The 22,604-nt window shown below is 36.5% G+C and overlaps 1 protein-coding gene across 4 annotated transcripts in view; it reads left to right on the top strand.

Annotated features, from left to right (window-relative positions):
* LOC124357378 overlaps nt 1-22,604 on the top strand; it is a 192,903-nt gene that overhangs the window by 104,630 nt on the left and 65,669 nt on the right. For all 4 annotated transcript variants that reach the window (XM_046809125.1, XM_046809124.1, XM_046809127.1 and 1 more), the window contains exon 5: nt 8,699-8,847. In XM_046809125.1, the coding sequence (XP_046665081.1) occupies nt 8,699-8,847 (149 nt within the window). The remainder of the gene's footprint in view (nt 1-8,698; nt 8,848-22,604) is intronic.

The raw sequence follows: 22,604 nt of genomic DNA, 5'->3' as shown, positions 1-22,604 counted from the left end.
GTCGCCGCTTTCGTCATCGAACGTGTGCCGGAATAGTGTTCGTTTATTGAACCAGGCGTGCTCTGGGCTGTATACTAGTAGTGTGGCGGAGGTATGCGGCTGGGAATGTATCAGATTAGGTCAGTAACGTTCGACCTAATGTAGAAGGAAAGTTGATAAAGTGGTTTGATAACTTTCTAATCTAAAAGTTACTAATATATACAGGGTGATTCACGAAGACATGCAGAAACGGTGTGAGTTGATTCTACATGTAAAAATAATACAAAAATGTTTATATAAACATGAGTCCGGAAATGTTTCGTTGTCGAGTTGCGGCCAGCGAAAGATTTCGCCCGGAGTTCAGCTCACCATGTAAAATTGAGGTAGATTAAGAGATGAATTCAACCGTTTCTTATGGTTTTTTTTTTACCTAATAAATTGAATAAAATAAGTCCCAGAACTGTAAGTTTTGTTTAAAAAAACCTGTGTCAAACGCTAAAAATGGGGGTAGAAAAACACATTTTTTAATCTTTGGGCAACAATTACTTTGTTATTTCCATCACAGCAACAGTGGCAGTCGATGCTGTATTGATAGGTGAACTGTCGTGAAGTAGCCGGCCGGACATCTCTGCTCAACTTTTCTCTGTGATGACATGCGGTGAAGTAGGCCTGCGCAATACTCTGCATTCACTGTGGCGTTCCTTCTTTGAAATCAATCATGCAACAAAATTTGCCATAATTTATTTTGGAGCTTCCTGACTTGTGCCTTTAACGAGTGCGCTTCTCCTGATGTTTTCTATTCCATAGATTCCCTATTACTGAGAAAGTCACACAGTATAGGACTATTGTTTCATCTCCAGCCACGATTGTTTGCAAGAAATTCACACTGAAGGCTGTAACTCAGGGACGATTCGCTGCTCACATAAAGGTTGTATAACGCAATCTTGAAAATTCGATGCAGTAAACAGATTAACTCATGATTCAATGCCAATTACAATATACAATAATAATCCAACTAATAACATCTAAATACATATTGTTATAATTATATTACACTCCTCAAAACAATTAAAGGATCACTTTTTTAACAGAATGCACTCGGTTAACGGTTCGAAATTTTCTAATAATTTTTTTTTAATTTCAAAGTCGGTGTTGAAAGTAAAATACATCGTATATGTTTTTTTTATATGATATTTTATTTTGGGCTAGAACAGTAAACAAAGTTTAAAACCGCAAAATTAAAACGAAAACAACTCTCTTAATAAAGTACAAATGTAATAAGAAATGGTCTGGTCTTTTGAATCTCACTTTCAATACCTTGTATTGCCACCTCTAGCTGATATAACCGCAAGAACACGCTGTGGCATGGTTCTGATGAGTCGTCTGAGGCTATCTTGAGGTAACCGCTCCCATTCTTCTCGTAATGCCATTTCCAGCTCATCCAAAGTCCTGGGTTGGTTTGGGCGGCCCCGGATACTTCGTCCTAGTTGGTCCCAGACGTGCTCAATCGGGTTTAGGTCCGGACTGCAGGCTGGCCACTCCAGCAGTGGTATGTTGTGTTCGCCCAGGTACTCACGGACCAATCTTGCTGCATGTGGTCGAGCTCCGCCTTGCATAAATAAAAAATTTTGACCTGCTTGCTCTGCTCTCGGACGAATATGAACGTCTAACACCTCGTCCACATAACGCTGGGCTGTCAAAGTACCGTTTCGGATTATGACAAGGTCTGTACGACCGTCCATTGTTATGCCACCCCACACTAATACTGAGCCCCCGCCAAACGGAACTCTGGGAGCTAGGCAACAGTTAATAAACCGTTCATTTCCTCTTCTCCACACTCGAACGCGGCCGTCATTACCAAAAATTGTAAATTTTGACTCGTCTGAGAACATTACCTTACGCCACTGTCTCAGCTGCCAACGCCTATGGTCTCTTGCAAACTGCAATCTGGCTCTCTTATGACGCACAGTCAATCTCGGCACTCGGGCAGGTCTCCTAGATCTCAATCCAGCTTCCCGGAGTCGATTTCTAACAGTCTGATCCGACACACGATTTCCAGTCGCCTGGCTTAGGTCGTTTTGAAGTTCTCTAGCAGTTAAAAATCGATTACGAAGTGCATTAACTCGTAAAAATCGATCTTCTATGTGCGTGGTAGATCTCGAGCGGCCTTGTCCTGGGCGTCTTTGAAGAGTTCCTAGCTCCTGATGTCGGTTCCATAATCTTGAAATTACTGATTGACTCACACCTAAGCGCCTACCCACTTCTCGTTGGGAAACTCCCACTTCTATCAAAGTAACAGCTCTACTGACATCACTCTCAGACAAAAACCGTCTAACACCCGCCATAACAATAAAAACACACAGGCCTAACTATAGAAGTCTAATCCAGACTGAACGAGATCAACTTCTGACAAAACTGAGCCTGAACCTTTCCTTATCTCATTCTTGTTTGGACATGATATCGAAATAATCGCTCTTATCTTTTACTGAATTAGTCAGAAATAAACAAGAATTATTTATCTCTGCTACCGAGAGGTTCCTTTATCAGTGTGCAAAGTTCAAACATTCTTCTGTTATTAATACTTGTTTTACAAGACGCAATAAAAGTGATCCTTTAATTGTTTTGAGGTGTGTATATTATTCTTGGTGTACATAATTTTAAGCGCTATATTGGGGACAAAGAATGTCTGTTGGTCCATGAATATAGGGCGTACAAACTAAGGAACAATACAAGTAAAAGTAGACTCACCTCATTGATATTACCTCACGGGTCTTTACGAACGCAATATGTATCTTTTAGTTAATACATTTAAGAAATACACAGAAATAAATTATGAATATATCGTACGGTGCCGTGCCTCCTTGGTCAAGAGTTAAAGATTTGGATTTTATGCATTACTGGACATTGTTTTGTACAAAACCCCTTGATTTCCTCATTATAAATTTGAAGTGAAAACGTTATGGAAGTATACTACAAGTATTTCAATAAAAATAATACTAACATGATAGCTATGAGTTAGGCCGGCACTAGTCCACAAGAAGTCGTTGGGATTGAGGATGTAACTCAGGGACACATATGACATATTATCGTACAATTAAGGTTTCTTGATTATATAACAGCAATAATGAAGGGTAATTTGTTTATTTCCTTAATAATGTAATTTTAAAATGTTTAAGAATTACTAGTTTTAAAAATATATTTATTTATTGGAAAGGATTTAAAACTAGTTAAATTCAATGATCACTATATCTATATTGTTTCAAACATTAATGGTTACTTGTTGACATGTAAATGTAACGTACCGTCAAGAGGTTCTGGACGGTTTTGTGTGAGATAACAATGTTGCGAAATATTTGTTCACATCGTACAATGAAGTTAGTGGATCACAAAAGAGAGAAGTGGATAAAAAAGAGAGACGCCGTGCAGCGTGACTTGTGTTAGAAGTAAACGAATCAGCAGCAAGAGGGTGAAATATCATTTGCCTGAGGTTGGCGCGCTAGCTGTCGACTGACAGCTCTAATTGACAAGGTAGCTAATATTGCCCTCACTTGTTGCGCTCCGACACTCCTTGTTTACTCCATCAACTCTACTGTCCCGACATCGCATTCGGTTACTTTTGTTTGTATATTCGATTGGAAGGAAGAAGACAGACTATTCTCAGTTCAAACATTACAATGCTGCAGACTTTTCTTGGTTTCAAAATGAAGTGCAACACAATGCGTTCATTTTTAGATTAAATCAATTTGACCCACATTTTAGTGGAAATTTTAGAGAACACAAATTTATAAATTTTGTTTAACTCTGAAGCTTTATTTTGCAGTATGTTATTAACTATCAAAACCAGAATAATTGAAAAAGAGCATCATTTATTATCTAAATATACATTAAGTGGGAAAACCCCTGATGTATTTAAATTATTCAGAATGATATAGTATAGTAATGAAATGGCATTTTGAACGCATTTATTTACATCAAGATGTTCTCAGTAACTATGGTATTTTTCTGTAAATCAGTACAGCGTCATGAACATACGAAAACTAGTATTTGTTATCTGGCTTATTACCATTACACGGTCTTTCATCTTCCATAACAAGTTCGACTAAGCATATTCCTCTACGCTACCGTGTGCATGACGAGGATGGCACACCATATTTAACAATACCATTATATTTTAAACGTGCGTGTATATTTTAAAAACAAACGCTTCAATAATATTCTTTTTATTTCTGTGAGGCATTTCGTGCTCTAGAAACACATCATCTCAACAAACCACAACACTCAATAAAAGTGGTTACAATAATAATAATAATGTACGAAAGGCCTCACAGAAATAAAAAAAGTGTGTTATTGGAAAGCTTGTTTTTAAATTTATAAATAATTCTAATAAGAAAAGAGCTTCTAAAATGTTAAAGTGTATTTCTTCCTAAATCACTAAAGTTCTCCATACATTAGATATTTCTATATACTTTTAGTTTATTTAACTTATGGCCAGCTTCATATGGTAGATATTCAACACAAGTCTTCAGCGGCTTTTCTGGTACAGTGACTCTGAAGATCCATCCATATTCGCTATATGGTATTTGTCGTCATTTTTCGTCCTCAGCGGCTCTTCTGGCACGGTGGCTCTGAAGATCCATCTGCTTTATGGTTTTGTCGACAATGTTCGACTTCAGCGGCTCTTCTGGTACGGTGACTCTGAAGATCCATCCATATCTGCTTTATGTTATTTGTCGTCATTTTCCGTCCTCAGCGGCTCTTCTGGCACGGTGGCTCTGAAGATCCATCTGCTTTATGGTATTTGTCGACAATGTTCGACTTCAGCGGCTCTTCTGATACGGTGACTCTGAAGATCCATCCAAATCTGCTATATGCTATTTGTCGACAATTTTCTTCCTCAGCGGCTCTGAAGATCCATCTGCTTTATGTTATATGTCGACGATGTTCGTCTTCAGCGATTCTGCTGGCACGGTGGCTCTTCAGCCATATGGTATTTGTCGACAACGTTCGACTTCAGTGGTTCTTCTGGCACGGTGACTCTGAAGATCCATCAGCTTTTTTAACACGTTTATTTGCGGTATCGTACTATCGTCGAGCTCGGTATGGTGACTCTGAAGATCCATCCAAATCTGCTATATGCTATTTGTCGACAATTTTCTTCCTCAGCGGCTCTGAAGATCCATCTGCTTTATGTTATATGTCGACGATGTTCGTCTTCAGCGATTCTGCTGGCACGGTGGCTCTGAAGAACCATCAGCCATATGGTATTTGTCGACAACGTTCGACTTCAGTGGTTCTTCTGGCACGGTGACTCTGAAGATCCATCAGCTTTTTTAACACGTTTATTCTTTGCGGTATCGTACATTATATCGAGTTTATGGAGAAAATGGTTGCAATCGGTTTATAAATGTTTATTTTAATGTGATGCTTAGGTAATTTGTAACGACTAGCTGATAATTAATTATTTTTGTTGGTCGGTACGGTGACTCTGAAGATCCATCCATATCTGCTTTATGTTATTTGTCGTCATTTCCGTCCTCAGCGGCTCTTCTGGCACGGTGGCTCTGAAGATCCATCTGCTTTATGGTATTTGTCGACAATGTTCGACTTCAGCGGCTCTTCTGATACGGTGACTCTGAAGATCCATCCAAATCTGCTATATGCTATTTGTCGACAATTTTCTTCCTCAGCGGCTCTGAAGATCCATCTGCTTTATGTTATATGTCGACGATGTTCGTCTTCAGCGATTCTGCTGGCACGGTGGCTCTGAAGAACCATCAGCCATATGGTATTTGTCGACAACGTTCGACTTCAGTGGTTCTTCTGGCACGGTGACTCTGAAGATCCATCAGCTTTTTTAACACGTTTATTCTTTGCGGTATCGTACATTATATCGAGTTTATGGAGAAAATGGTTGCAATCGGTTTATAAATGTTTATTTTAATGTGATGCTTAGGTAATTTGTAACGACTAGCTGATAATTAATTATTTTTGTTGGTCCAAGATATAATATGCAGAGTGTATTCCTTCCTGGTCATTGTGTAAATCATTAACAAGTTCATTTTTTACTTAAAACATAAATTCTTTTTATTCATGACTGTGACGACCACAGTGACGCAAACATTTTGTGATTTTTATGACTTGTCTTTTACATAAGTGATGAATTAGATCAAATATAGGTAGCGTTACTACTTTCAGTTCGGTTCTTAAGTACCGCGAATGCGTGTTATAATTTAATTTCGCCGTTTAAAGCATTCACGTTCACTTTAAGTGTTCTATTGTTGGAGGTTTAGCGTAAAACCTTTCAGTCGTAATCTCGGCCATACATGAACAAATGAGCTAACTGTATAAGTCGACGATCCTGCTGGGAAAGTTTTTCTCGCATTCAAAAAGAAATTTGTACAGGAATTGGTAACTCCTCAGGTTATTTTAAATGATTTAAATATACATTTGTCACTTTTGTTATTACGAAAACCCATTCTAACTTAAATTCCAAAATTGTTATAGTATTCTGATCAAGAATTTATCATAGTACACATATAAGTGTGTGTTTATAACTTTTCTAGAAATGTTTATGTGAGTGAAGCCGAGTGCCCCAGCCTTGGCCGTGGTGGTGGCCGTGGCGGTGTCAGTGGCGGTGGTGGCGACTGTATTGATCGCACTCTACGGTCCCCGGACTCTCGCATGCCTCTAATGGAAGACCACAAGTGTGGCTATCTAACTACCTCGTATTTTCTGTTTTACGTAAATCTTTAACGTTTGGTCGATTGATCCTACCGACAGGGAGATGGATCATGAGATCGGGCACAACAACGGGCTTTCAACGTCAGATAATTGTCAAATAAACGTAGCTAGAATTTTGACGTAAATTGTTGAATTTGTATACTGTATTTTTAATTATTTTCAACGCCAAAATGACTCCTAACCAAGAAAACTATGACCTGCAGTAACTAATTATGTTCACATTACATTTTACATATTTTGTAAAGCGCTTAGGTACGAGAAACCTTAAGAACACACTAAAAACATATTATAAATACATAAAAATGTATTGATTACAATTAATTGTAAAGCGTGTTCATTCATTCATTTTTTGATACAAGTTAAAATGTTAATTTGGAGATGTATTTAACTTGAATGCCTTGAACAAATAAGACACTTTGCTATTTTTGGTACGAGTTTCGCTCTTGTATCTGATATAAAAGCAGAGATTCAGTTCTCTTCCTTAGGAGATATTAATTTCGTCAGTGGTTTTAAACACAAACAAAATTACCCCTTTTTTGCTTAAAATATGACCTAGTCATATGACTAAATTACAAATTAATCTTTGTACTGTTACTTGAGGTCCTTGCAACCTGTTATTATAAGTCACTGCTCTCGCACACTAGCTCTCTCCACTACACGAGGTCCGAAATATCGTAGTTTTTAATACGGATATAATCGAACATCATTACGTTAATATTTGTAAGCAAACTTTTGAAATTTTTAATCCATATTTCACGCCTCGGTGTCTAATATTTGCAAACAGTGTGGATTTTTGGATTTTAGGTGTGTCGCACTCGCGATTGATTATGAAAAAATACAGAACGGGTCTTAAGCGTATCTATAGGAATATTGTGTATCTCTAATGGCAGTTTTAATGTATTAACAATGCTGGGTGTGATTAAAGTTTTCGTAACGAGTATCGTAGTTTTTCGTGGATTTCCGTGGGTAGGCTGAGAAATTTACAAAGCTGTTTTTAGAAAAAGATGGTCGCAAACTGTAAGGTACTCGCAATAACCGTGCACTTCACAGAGTGACAAATCGAGTTTAATACTTGGCTAATCTTCATTATTGAGGTATCTTTAGTTTTGTTATACAAATATATAAAAATATGTATTCTTGTAAATCGTTTGTATAAAGATCTTTGTTTATTAGATCTTAACTCAAAGTTTTTTTAAGAGCTGCCATTTTGATTTTGGATTTGGGAAAATGTTGCCTATCGAGTTTTACGTTTACCAAATTGTTTAAAGATTTGTGCAACATGTTTAAATAATAAACTAAATGGTTTTAAATATATAAATAATAAATGAAAAAACACGGTACCTTTATGAATAACTGGAAAAATGTCTTAACATAATGGTAGAGATTTCTGTAACTTTCCGTATATACAGTGTTCACTAAAGGATGTTACAAATCTCTGTAGTTGATAGTACTATAAAAGTACCATATGATATATCTTAAATGTAATATCAAACGTAGGTCAAGAAATGTGCCATTTAGCCGCTAGTAGCCATTTTGTGTTTTTATAACAAAAATTATCTCTAGAAACTAGAAACTATCTCTAGAACTAGTAAAGCTACGCATACAACAATTTTCACATCAATTATGACAAATAAGAGAAAAAATAATCGTTTAATATTAACAGACCGGCGCCTATTGAAAAACTTAAAAACACAAAATAATAGTATAGTATATTATATAATATATAGACGATTCTCAACTGTGAAAAGCAAAAATATAAACATATACTATAATAGCATACCTCCATAATAACTATACAATTATATTAAGATCTGTAGGGCGTGTTAGTGTTAGTTAAGGTATTTGTTATATTACCATTAAACCATTGAACAGGAAAAAAATAAGCAATATTTTAAGGACACGTACTATTTAATAAACTCAGAATTGAATATAAATTTAAATTCACAAATAAAAATAAAAACCCGTTTGATCGTTTCAGGATATGTTTACAATCCGAAGGAAGCACGAATGCGCAAAGCACTGCGAGAGCAGAGTAGAGGAACCCGCGTCGCTGGAGGCGCACCCACACGATGGACCAAGCATGCTCTAACCATGAACCATCATCGACAACCTCTTGTAACCCCAGTCGTGAGTACAACCATGCATAGTACATTCAACAGTATTAGTAACACAGAATAGTCTGTGCAGTGAGTGGTGCTAGATCAGAGCGTTTCACCAATGACGGAGGTGGTGCGCAGTGCGCCTCACTACGGTACTGTAACCATGAACCATCATCGACAACCTCTTGTAACCCCAGTCGTGAGTACAAACCATGCATAGTACATTCAACAGTATTAGTAACACAGAATAGTCTGTGCAGTGACCGGCTTGCAGGAGGTAGTGCGCCTCACTACGGTACTGTACTGTAACCCCAGTCGTGAGTACAACCATGCATAGTACATTCAACAGTATTAGTAACACAGAATAGTCTGTGCAGTGACCGGCTTGCAGGAGGTGGTGCGCCTCACTACGGTACTGTAACCATGAACCATCATCGACAACCTCTTGTAACCCCCAGTCGTGAGTACAACCATGCATAGTACATTCAACAGTATTAGTAACACAGAATAGTCTGTGCAGTAAGTGGTGCTAGATCAGAGCGTTTCACCAATGACGGAGGGTGGTGCGCCTCACTACGGTACTGTAACCATGAACCATCATCGACAACCTCTTGTTACCCCAGTCGTGAGTACAACCATGCATAGTACATTCAACAGTATTAGTAACACAGAATAGTCTGTGCAGTGACCGGCTTGCAGGAGGTAGTGCGCCTCACTACGGTACTGTAACCCCAGTCGTGAGTACAACCATGCATAGTACATTCAACAGTATTAGTAACACAGAATAGTCTGTGCAGTGACCGGCTTGCAGGAGGTGGTGCGCCTCACTACGGTACTGTAACCATGAACCATCATCGACAACCTCTTGTAACCCCAGTCGTGAGTACAACCATGCATAGTACATTCAACAGTATTAGTAACACAGAATAGTCTGTGCAGTAAGTGGTGCTAGATCAGAGCGTTTCACCAATGACGGAGGTGGTGCGCCTCACTACGGTACTGTAACCATGAACCATCATCGACAACCTCTTGTTACCCCAGTCGTGAGTACAACCATGCATAGTACATTCAACAGTATTAGTAACACAGAATAGTCTGTGCAGTAAGTGGTGCTAGATCAGAGCGTTTCACCAATGACGGAGGTGGTGCGCCTCACTACGGTACTGTAACCCCAGTCGTGAGTACAACCATGCATAGTACACTCAACAGTATTAGTAACACAGAATAGTCTGTGCAGTAAGTGGTGCTAGATCAGAGCGTTTCACCAATGACGGAGGTGGTGCGCCTCACTACGGTACTGTAACCCCAGTCGTGAGTACAACCATGCATAGTACATTCAACAGTATTAGTAACACAGAATAGTCTTGTGCAGTAAGTGGTGCTAGATCAGAGCGTTTCACCAATGACGGAGGTGGTGCGCCTCACTACGGTACTGTAACCATGAACCATCGTCGACAACCTCTTGTAACCCCAGTCGTGAGTACAACCATGCATAGTACACTCAACAGTATTAGTAACACAGAATAGTCTGTGCAGTAAGTGGTGCTAGATCAGAGCGTTTCACCAATGACGGAGGTGGTGCGCCTCACTACGGTACTGTAACCATGAACCATCGTCGACAACCTCTTGTAACCCCAGTCGTGAGTACAACCATGCATAGTACACTCAACAGTATTAGTAACACAGAATAGTCTGTGCAGTAAGTGGTGCTAGATCAGAGCGTTTCACCAATGACGGAGGTGGTGCGCCTCACTACGGTACTGTAACCCCAGTCGTGAGTACAACCATGCATAGTACATTCAACAGTATTAGTAACACAGAATAGTCTGTGCAGGAGTGGTGCTAGATCAGGGCGTTTCACCAATGACGGAGGTGGTGCGCCTCACTACGGTACTGTAACCATGAACCATCGTCGACAACCTCTTGTAACCCCAGTCGTGAGTACAACCATGCATAGTACATTCAACAGTATTAGTAACACAGAATAGTCTGTGCAGTAAGTGGTGCTAGATCAGAGCGTTTCACCAATGACGGAGGTGGTGCGCCTCACTACGGTACTGTAACCATGAACCATCATCGACAACCTCTTGTAACCCCAGTCGTGAGTACAACCATGCATAGTACATTCAACAGTATTAGTAACACAGAATAGTCTGTGCAGTAAGTGGTGCTAGATCAGAGCGTTTCACCAATGACAGAGGTGATACGCCTCACTACGGTACTGTAAACTATTATAGTATTTCAATATTGAGTACACTTTGACAAGAGTTTTTAATAAAAAAGTACAACATATTTGCTGTATTTTGACTACTTTATGAAAACAACAACTAAACAGTAGTTAATTTGTTATGTAAATTGATGTTTTTTAAATTTGTTCTGTGCACCATCACAATTTATAAAATATATGCATTTCTTCGTTTTTATAAACATAACCCAAGTACATAATGAAGAAACATCAAGTCGTTACTGTTATTTCTCGTTGCCAGATTTGTTATGGTATTCTCCATAAATAGTCAATTATCACTATATTTAATAAAACAGTATTTACAGATTCCATATTAAATTCAATTAAAAAATTTAAGTACGACACTAATTCATTGTAGAAGTCTTAATGAGCTAGTCAGATAACAGTTTAATAGATTTACAATACTGAGTAAGTAGCGTCGTGACATGGTGCACGTATGGCGACGTCCCGCTCCGCTTCATTTTGTAACTAAACTACACATTTTATGTTAACATATGAAGAAGACAAATTTTAATCAGGTTTGTTCTATTAAATTTCACGCTAACAAAAGTCGTCGTGACCAAGTCTTACGGAAGGACTTTTTGGCCCGACGCGACTGGGCCTTCATAAAATCGTCTGTGCGAGAAGTCGTGATAGGCAGGACCCAGAGCCACGAAGATCGGTACATATAGCTTCTCTTCAGTATATTGTCGTTTCATATTGGTCCAAGGAAGAACGATATTGATTTGGAGGTCAAAAGGTCAAAGGGCAGTCCTCCCGTTCGTGTGTTCTGCTCACTGTAACGTCCTGTCAGGCCCTGTATCGGTAAACAAGCCTTTCTACAATGCTTATCATCATGCCAATTTACTTCTGCACAGGAGTTCACAGTTTCAAACTTTGATTACAATTTTTACCTTTAAAGCAGTGTTAATGAGACGAATTAGTTTGACGAAGTTTGGAAGTGTTAAGGCCCAACATGATTTGGAAATATAGATACCATCAATGTTTTAAAACTTATTTTTATTATGTAGAACGTTTTAACCTTTAAAATTTCCTTTAGCGTAAAATCTCACACGCACGCACGCACGCACACACGCACGCACGCGCACACGCACACGCACGCACACACGCACACACACACACTGTGTAAAAATATCCCGCGCGGGCTTGATAATTCCCGAACGATTACAGGTAAAATAATTAAACTTGATACATCATTAACGCACCTATAAATTAACTTTTGGAAATAACTACCATTTTTTAATGTCATAGGGATAATCCGCAAGGAGTCGGAAGGAAATCTTAAATAATAGCATAGGTCGAATTGTACATAAAATTAAAGGCCTTTATTAATGCAGAAAAATGCCGATAATACGACCCCAAAGGACTCACACTTTAAAACATTGACGCTGGTAACGTTAGAAATATTTAAAATGTAGGTCCGGTTCTAGAAGGTAGGCTATAATATTCTGGTCTTAGCTCAAGTTGTGAAGTTAAACTTAGTTAAAGAATACTGGACTTTAAAAAAGTTATTAAGGTAGTTAGTGAAGCAGGAGAGCAGAAGAGACGCTACCGAGAGATGTCCTAATTAGGTTAGGAGAATTCCTGCGATACGTTAATTTTATATTGGTAGTTTTCATACTTTGATGAGCCGGAGACTTTATAAGGTGACGCGCAGTCTAACGGCGGCAACGAGAAGCAGGAGATCAGAAGAGAAGCTGCCGAGAGATGTCGTAATTAGGGTAGGGGAGGAACTACCGCGATGCGTTAATTTTATATTGATAGTTTTCATATATGTTGTGGGCCTGAGACCGTGGGAGGTGACGCGCAGTCTAAAGGCGGCAACGGAAAGCAGGAGAGCAGAAGAGAAGCTGCCGAGAGATGTCGTAATTAGGGTAGGGGAACTAGGCCAGTAGCATCGATCCTCACCCACACCCCACCTGTTGCTCCCCTGCGTGCGCTACATCCCCGATAATATTTCTACATTAAACTGCACTAGGTCAGTGCTCCTCATTTCAATTATTATGTTCCATTGACCCAATGCAACATAACATTCGTCACTCCCCTCTCCCTCTTCGTCTCGGGGTTGTTTACTCTATACTCTTACAATGTCTCTGTTCACGCTGCGTGTTGTCTGAAAACTTACTAATCAAAGTAACGGATTGGTGTAGATAGTATAATTTGCAAATTTATATAAACTATTTCTACCACTTTAGAAAACAATTTTACCGTAAATCGTGAACTGAGTGTTAAGCAATATGTCTTAGAGTATATCATTTAAACTAATTATAGTGGATATTAAATATAATCGAAACAAAAATGTAATCAGTATTGTACCGCTTAGTTTTTAGGCTATAGGCCTATAGTCTATATCAACTGTGTAAGCTTGTTCTTCCAATAGATTCTGTGTATAACAATCGTAGCCAAATTCAGATTAATCCTCTTTCGAAAGCGGAAAATTTTTGTTTTGCAACAGAAATCCTACAAGACCTTGATTTAAACTAGATTTTTTTGATTTAAGATAAAGGATTAAAAGGGTTCCTCGAACTTTTGCACTTCAAAGTACATTTCAAATTTCCAAGCGGCAGCCAGGCGAAATACTTGGAGCTCAAAGCACGTTGAACTGCGGCTTTAGTACCTTATTCATCGCCTGCCAGCAAATTTCTTATAATTTATACGGATCTGTTCCTGCTTATTCGGTTACTTTTTCACTATATGTCCCATCTGAAACATTAGAGAGCCGTCTAGTCCAGAAAAAGTTTATAAGTGTCTAAGTACGTAAAATAAATTTACACGAGTGGTGTAATAAAATAAAAAATCCTAGTTTTTCTGTAATATCTGAGAAATCAACACCAGATGTACTATCGTAAATCAACAAGTTTATAGTACACTTCGCCTTCCAACATTAGTAGCAGATTCAATTGACAGTATATAGATATTTCAGTCACATCACAACAAACCTCTACAACGCAACATACAAGTTTATAGTACACTTCGCCTTCCAACATTAGTAGCAGATTCAATTGACAGTATATAGATATTTCAGTCACATCACAACAAACCTCTACAACGCAACATACAAGTTTATAGTACACTTCGCCTTCCAACATTAGTAGCAGATTCAATTGACAGTATATAGATATTTCAGTCACATCACAGCAAACCTCTACAACGCAACATACAAGTTTATAGTACACTTCGCCTTCCAACATTAGTAGCAGATTCAATTGACAGTATATAGATATTTCAGTCACATCACAACAAACCTCTACAACGCAACATACAAGTTTATAGTACACTTCGCCTTCCAACATTAGTAGCAGATTCAATTGACAGTATATAGATATTTCAGTCACATCACAACAAACCTCTACAACGCAACATACAAGTTTATAGTACACTTCGCCTTCCAACATTAGTAGCAGATTCAATTGACAGTATATAGATATTTCAGTCACATCACAACAAACCTCTACAACGCAACATACAAGTTTATAGTACACTTCGCCTTCCAACATTAGTAGCAGATTCAATTGACAGTATATAGATATTTCAGTCACATCACAGCAAACCTCTACAACGCAACATACAAGTTTATAGTACACTTCGCCTTCCAACATTAGTAGCAGATTCAATTGACAGTATATAGATATTTCAGTCACATCACAACAAACCTCTACAACGCAACATACAAGTTTATAGTACACTTCGCCTTCCAACATTAGTAGCAGATTCAATTGACAGTATATAGATATTTCAGTCACATCACAACAAACCTCTACAACGCAACATACAAGTTTATAGTACACTTCGCCTTCCAACATTAGTAGCAGATTCAATTGACAGTATATAGATATTTCAGTCACATCACAACAAACCTCTACAACGCAACATACAAGTTTATAGTACACTTCGCCTTCCAACATTAGTAGCAGATTCAATTGACAGTATATAGATATTTCAGTCACATGCAACACCTCTACAACGCAACATTGACAATGATTATGTACACTTCAACATTAGTAGCCAACATTCTATTTCAGTCACATCACGATATACAAGTTTATAGTACACTTCAACATTAGTAGCAGATTCAATTGACAGTATATAGATACAGTCACAAACCTCTACAACGCAACATACAAGTTTATAGTACACTTCGCCTTCCAACATTAGTAGCAGATTCAATTGACAGTATATAGATATTTCAGTCACATCACAACAAACCTCTACAACGCAACATACAAGTTTATAGTACACTTCGCCTTCCAACATTAGTAGCAGATTCAATTGACAGTATATAGATATTTCAGTCACATCACAAACAAACCTCTACAACGCAACATACAAGTTTATAGTACACTTCGCCTTCCAACATTAGTAGCAGATTCAATTGACAGTATATAGATATTTCAGTCACATCACAACAAACCTCTACAACGCAACATACAAGTTTATAGTACACTTCGCCTTCCAACATTAGTAGCAGATTCAATTGACAGTATATAGATATTTCAGTCACATCACAACAAACCTCTACAACGCAACATACAAGTTTATAGTACACTTCGCCTTCCAACATTAGTAGCAGATTCAATTGACAGTATATAGATATTTCAGTCACATCACAACAAACCTCTACAACGCAACATACAAGTTTATAGTACACTTCGCCTTCCAACATTAGTAGCAGATTCAATTGACAGTATATAGATATTTCAGTCACATCACAACAAACCTCTACAACGCAACATACAAGTTTATAGTACACTTCGCCTTCCAACATTAGTAGCAGATTCAATTGACAGTATATAGATATTTCAGTCACATCACAGCAAACCTCTACAACGCAACATACAAGTTTATAGTACACTTCGCCTTCCAACATTAGTAGCAGATTCAATTGACAGTATATAGATATTTCAGTCACATCACAACAAACCTCTACAACGCAACATACAAGTTTATAGTACACTTCGCCTTCCAACATTAGTAGCAGATTCAATTGACAGTATATAGATATTTCAGTCACATCACAGCAAACCTCTACAACGCAACATACAAGTTTATAGTACACTTCGCCTTCCAACATTAGTAGCAGATTCAATTGACAGTATATAGATATTTCAGTCACATCACAGCAAACCTCTACAACGCAACATACAAGTTTCACAGTCTGCCGGTTTTCTTGACAACCGATAAACCTCTTTTTTTAACCATTTTGAATAAGTTCAAAAACTTGGAAACTTGAATAATTCGGTTATAAGAAAATGGGATTTTGAGATTTTATTAAATTGTATTTTAATGTGAATTGTTTGTGGTTTTTTCTGATTCCAACAAGAGAGCAATATAATCTCTGGAGTATTTGAGCGCCTTTCTAGCTCAATCAATCACTGAAAAATTAATAAAGGTATTCTTGGTTCATACAAGTATAACAATAACTGGGAATTGAAATAAACTGTTAATATGAATGCTCGAAATTCCCAAATTTACTGACTATTCGTAAAATGTTACAGCATTACAATAGCTTTATGTGTACTAACTTTGTACATTCCGACACATACTCACACAAAATTAATACTAAAGCAGCAAATTCTTTAAATTCGTATTTAAATTCATTTTTTCATACAATTATATTTTACCTTCAGATTCCTCCTCCCAACGACATATTTATTTCAGATACAACTCAACACAACCTGAGAAGGTGAAAATTCCCGGATAGCATTAAACAGGTGTTTTAGGACCTACATTGATGTGAAGACGAAAAAATTCAACCACGAAAAAATTTGAAATGTTGTTCAGCAATCCAGGAACTTTAGGGTAGTGTCTTATTATTGTTATTGTTATTGAAAGGATAGCCTTATAAATTGTTTTTTAATCCAACTACATATAAAAGGATAGGATTCTCATTATTAGATCTGTTTCTATGTTATTTGACATATTTTGTTCAGTGATTATTCACAGTCTACTTGACCGATTTTGATGAATATTTGTTTAAATGAAAGAGAGGGATGCCATACGGTCTTCAAAAATTATATTGACATGTGACCAGTGAATTCATTTTTCAAGTAACCCGTAGCCCGTTATGGAAAAGACAAATAAAACATATCCCGTGTTTTAACTACTACAATATAACTTAGGGATACTTCAATTTCACTTTTCGTGTTTGACTTCTGTGACATCCATGTTAGACGCTATTTGGAATACAATCACATGCAGCAGGATATATTCCGCATGGTGTAGAGTGCATAAATGGTGTGTGTGTGTGTTTTTTTAATAACCATTGCTTTATTTTAGAACGTATGTGGGTAATTTCCCAGTTTATGTTACGATGTCAGATGGCATCCTCGAGGAGGTTTTGGAAACTGAAATGGAAACGAGACAGATTGATTTGCCGAGATGTAGTGTTTTCCAAATGGCCGTTACTCATGAGTATGTTGAGAATGTTTACCTTTCACTGACTACTACTTACCACAGTAACGCTATGGGAAATTTTAATTTTCTAGTTTTCTGGGAATGGCGCCCCAGTTCGTGTGGTATATAACACACAGCGGGAAAGAATAAAATATATTTCAAATTTATTTTCTACTAGAGCAATTGCCGTCATAAAATAAATGACTCACGTAAAATTAGAAAGTTCTCAGACAAAACTACCCATCTACTAGCTGCCGTGGGTAGTTGGATATCACTGTCATCACTATGCTTCAGGTGCCAGTCCCTTCAACTTCTTATGTATTCTTAAGTAGAAGATCCAATACATAATAAACTAAGGAGTAAAAGAATAATGAAGTAATGAAATATAAAAAAAACACACAATATAATATAAATTACAAAGTAATAAAATATAATAAGATAATACAGTACAATGTAATATAAGTAATAAAGTGGTAAAATAAAATAATCAATTTAAATATATTGAATTTAAAAGGTATAAAAAATGTAGGAATACAAATTGGACTAGAATAGTAAAAAATTATGTTTATGTTGAACAAACACAATTTATTGAAAGCTGATATCACACTTTGAAGCTAGTATCAGATCAACAAACCTAAAAATTAATGAAGTGAAAAGTAAAAGTAAAATAATACAAAGGGATACAGTTTAATAGCAGAGCGATGTATAAAGTATTAATACAAAATATGGTATTGTATGAGTTTATAAATATGCATTCAATGATAATTACTCCATGCTTTTGCAGTATTTCTTGTTATAAAACAGATTCAATATACTTATGATTTATTAAGTCATTGCAGTTATAACTTCTTTTACTCGTATGTGGTGTAACTTTCGATATTCATCAGTCTCAAGTAATTAATTGTGTGCTATTGAGTCCCAAACCTCACAACTATTTCAGCGTATTACTTATATACTTGTGTAAAGATTACTACCATTCATAAATGTGTATAAAACTAATTACTTTCAGAATATTAATGTATATATTTTTATTTATAAAAATTTATATTAATTTATTTATATTTATGCGTATAAATATAATATAATTCGTTTAAATAACACTGCAGAAATTTAAAAGGCATTTGATGTGATATTTCTATAATATAACCTACTGCTTATTATTGTTGATTTAAATGATAATGCAATCTTTTAATCCTTTCAGCACGTCCGGTAACAGATACAGGATAACATATAAACCCCACTGACTCCAGTAACCAGACCCTGGAAGTGTAAGATTAGTAAAATATAAATTAGTAAACTCAAAAAAATCTTGTTTACTGTATCTTATTTTTTTGTCTTAATTTGTCCATCTATACAATCTGTTGTGATATTATATTGTGTTACAAGAAAACGTCCTTGATGAGAAATAGCATTTATTACGTAAAACTGTTATCCTTCGTACATATTCATCAAACATTTCTAGACACACTTAAATTTATTAGTTACAATAATCTCAAATATGTTTCACGATATTTAGGTCAATGGAAACAATAATTTGGCTGATGGTTCCCACAAGAACAATGAGAGCTGGTAATGGTTTAATTATCTCACATTAGGTGTGCCTCAGATCGGATAATCCACCGATTGAATTAGTTGAAAGCTAATTGGCAGCAATTGTCAACACAGTTCAACATTAAACATATCAATGTGTAATTAATTTCACGCTTCTGACCGTAGTGTTAATGTAACAATGCGACACCACTCAAGGCATTCATCACCATTGTATATTTGGAAAGAAATGATTCTCTCAGCTCACTGCTGGCATTATCTTTGGAGTAAATTACAAAAACAAATGGTACCAGCTGTTACCCGCAGATTCGCACTTCATTCCAGAGAACCACTCTTCCAGTGAACATCTGTGAGCAATGTAATATTCCAGAAAATTTAGATGACAAGGTTTCAACAGTTACTTGCTTGTAAGGCGAAGCCCTTAAATTGGAGGTCACACTCCCAAGAAGTACACTAATGACAGCGGCCTGTACAATGACCATAATTAATTTATTGCTTTATTATTATTTACATATATAGTTACACACTGAACAAAATTTTATGTTGTGATCTTAGAATTTGTATCGAAGAATAAGCGAATAAGTCCTATATATACAGGGTGTTCACAAAAGGGTGTTACAAACTTCTGTAGGTAATAGTAGTCTTTATTACAAGCAAAAATTTCCTGTAAATATAGGTAGAAAAATCTGTCGTTTAGCAGCTGGCCGCCATTTTGTAGTTTTGTATAAACAATTTATATCTCTAGAACTATTTAAGCTAAGGAAGCCATATGTGGCACATAGGTTTGAATAGATAAGAGGAAAATAAAAAAATAATTGTCTTATTTTCTTAATTATTAACAAAATGGCCTCTGTTGAAAATATTTAAAGACAAATAACAATAAACTCGTATGATTAAAAAATTTATTATACACCAATTATTTGACCAATTTTATTACAATTCCAACGGTACTTGTTTCAACGTAATCCGTCAGTTCATAAGCAAACACGACCACTTTAAGGGTACGCTTGCCAAGCCGGGAGCAACAAATATTTTTGACTTTTCATAGGCATCAGTTGTTTTACATAAGTTAAAAGAAGCTTTAATAATAATTCCAACAGTACTTCTTCTAAAAAAATCCGTCAACGCATAAGCTTGGACGAACAGGAGTGTCAAACATGTCATAGTTGAGAGTTATCAGTTGTTTGTTGCTCCTGGCTTGTGCAAGAGTATGCTAAAGTGGATTAACATAGTAAAAATGTCCTCATGGTTACCTAGACTAGGCAGGAGACACAAGCGGGCATTTATAGCCGAAGTGGATATAGAAGTGGGTCATCTAGTATATGATAAAAGGCAATCAAATGGGAAATAATGTTATGATTATTTTCAATCTATAATCCCTAATCAAACAAGTTCTTTTTCTTGTATTAGTCGGATGTCTAGAAGTAATAATTTTACCTTGAACTTTATTCACTTGCCCTCAAATACAGCAAATTTCCTAGTTGAGATGGTAATGTTTGATGCATAGACAGATCGTAAAGATCGTAGGTTTCAATCGATGAATATTTAGTTATTGGTTGAATTTCAGCGAAGCCTATCAATCGTGGGGTAGAAAATTTAATGTCTACTTGTCCGGATCATATCTCGAAAACAAACTGATCTATAGACAAAATATTTAATGAAACTGCATTTATACGTGAGGAATACTAAATTCGATGGTGGTGCAGTCACTCCGTGGGATTTGGCTGAGCGTTAGCATTGGTCTTATTGGTAATCATGACAGAAACAAGGGAATAGCTAAATAAATAAATTTGTAAATAGATAGTGTACAATCATATGAGATTTTAACAAATGACACGTTTATTCGTAGAATGAAAAGAAAATATAATAGACTGGAGTCAATAAATTGTAAAGGGAGTGACAAATATTTGACTTGATTGCATTTTTACGATTTATTAATCTCGCTAGCTTATCGGAACAAAACTGTGAATTAACCATGTGGGATGATATCTATAGAAAGATTTCATCTGAACACTTTGCTTGCTTGAAAGTTCATTTCAACGCAAATAAGAATGAGTTCTATGATGGTGCATGTCCAAACATGGGATCAGGCTGAGCGTCATTGGTGCTTACTAAGTAGACTAGCACAATTTCTATTTTATCTGGCGCGAGGATGTTAACATTTCTTCACTGTGTTATTGTATGTATATTCTGTCCGCAGGACATCTAGAGAATGAAATTAGCTATATACATTTGAAACGTGCGTACCCTTAGTAAAGCATGTTACACGACACGTGGTTTGGTGCACTTTTATCTGTTTGTTAATATGTAACGGATCGAAATAAAAGTTATTATGTAGTTATATAATTTTAATATTTAAATCATTTTTGTTTTACTCTACACTTCCGAAATAAAGTAAGTTGCGTCTGTGCCTAGTACATTAATATTTTTTACTCAAGTACAAGGGTTGTCTGTCTATGCTATGGAATGAACTGTGAAGTAACAGTAGTAAAACACTGAAGTACTGAAGGACAACGGGTGTCACATTTGCCAGCAAGGTTTCAACTGCTAGTACAGTTTACTGTACTTGGCTTAAATATCTAAAATTCTAACTGGATCTAATTATATAATTTATAATATAATTACATGCTAATATGCTCAGTCAGTATACTCAACATCCTTGGGATAGTAACGGGCACTAATAGCTGGCTGCCCGCGACAGGCCAGCTGTGTGATTGCCCTGTGCAGGGATCACAATCTCAATAAGATTCACATGGTAGCATCACTTCGATGTACTTTCTTTCCTGTTCTCTACGATATTATGTTGCCGCAGACAAACTATAATGAATCGGGCAAGCTCCTTATTCACCGTCAATTGGATCATATTATAATAGTGTTAGTGCGCTTATAGTTAAATTATATGATTTTTTACTATTATTCATTATTACGATTATTTATGTGACATGTCATTTGTATAATTTGAAAGTAAGTATAAGAAAACTGTAAGCATAACCATTAAGGGAAACTTATAATACTACCTACCGAAAATGTGAGTTTAACATACATTTTTGTATTAAACTTGATGTTTTTTTAGACCAATAAGGGCAATTAGCTCAGAACACCAAAGCTATAAAAATGGAATCCCGCCATTATATCGTGGAGTTTCCTCTTCCCGCATATCCTAAACGCGTAAGAGGAGGTGTAGGTAAGCCACGGTAATAAGAGAAACAAGATTACAATAAAGGTATTGAGTGGCAACTGCAAAATAAATGTCGCGTTCACTTATTGTTTTATCTCTGTGGAGCCGGGCCGATTCTGAATATTTACATATCTACATCTTATCGGGGTACTTGTTTATGTGATTACATTTTAAATATCACAATGTTGTTGTAATGGTAGTGTTTATGATCAGATATGGCCGAATGAATTGTGCCGAGACAAGGTTATGTTTATAGTAACAGTCGTGTGATATACTACGACTGCCAAACAACGATAAGATACAGTAAATTACCCCGAATCTAATGTTTTAAACAAGAAACTTTGCGCATTTAAACCGTGTTGATAGAGCATACTAAATACTAAATAAACATAAATATTCGTAAACGTAATTTTCACGTTTT

Source organism: Homalodisca vitripennis, chromosome 3 (genome assembly GCF_021130785.1).
Source record: "Homalodisca vitripennis isolate AUS2020 chromosome 3, UT_GWSS_2.1, whole genome shotgun sequence".
Taxonomy (NCBI): Eukaryota; Metazoa; Arthropoda; class Insecta; order Hemiptera; family Cicadellidae; genus Homalodisca; species Homalodisca vitripennis.
Note: the sequence above shows the minus strand (reverse complement) of the source record. Positions and strands in the feature narration are given on the sequence as shown.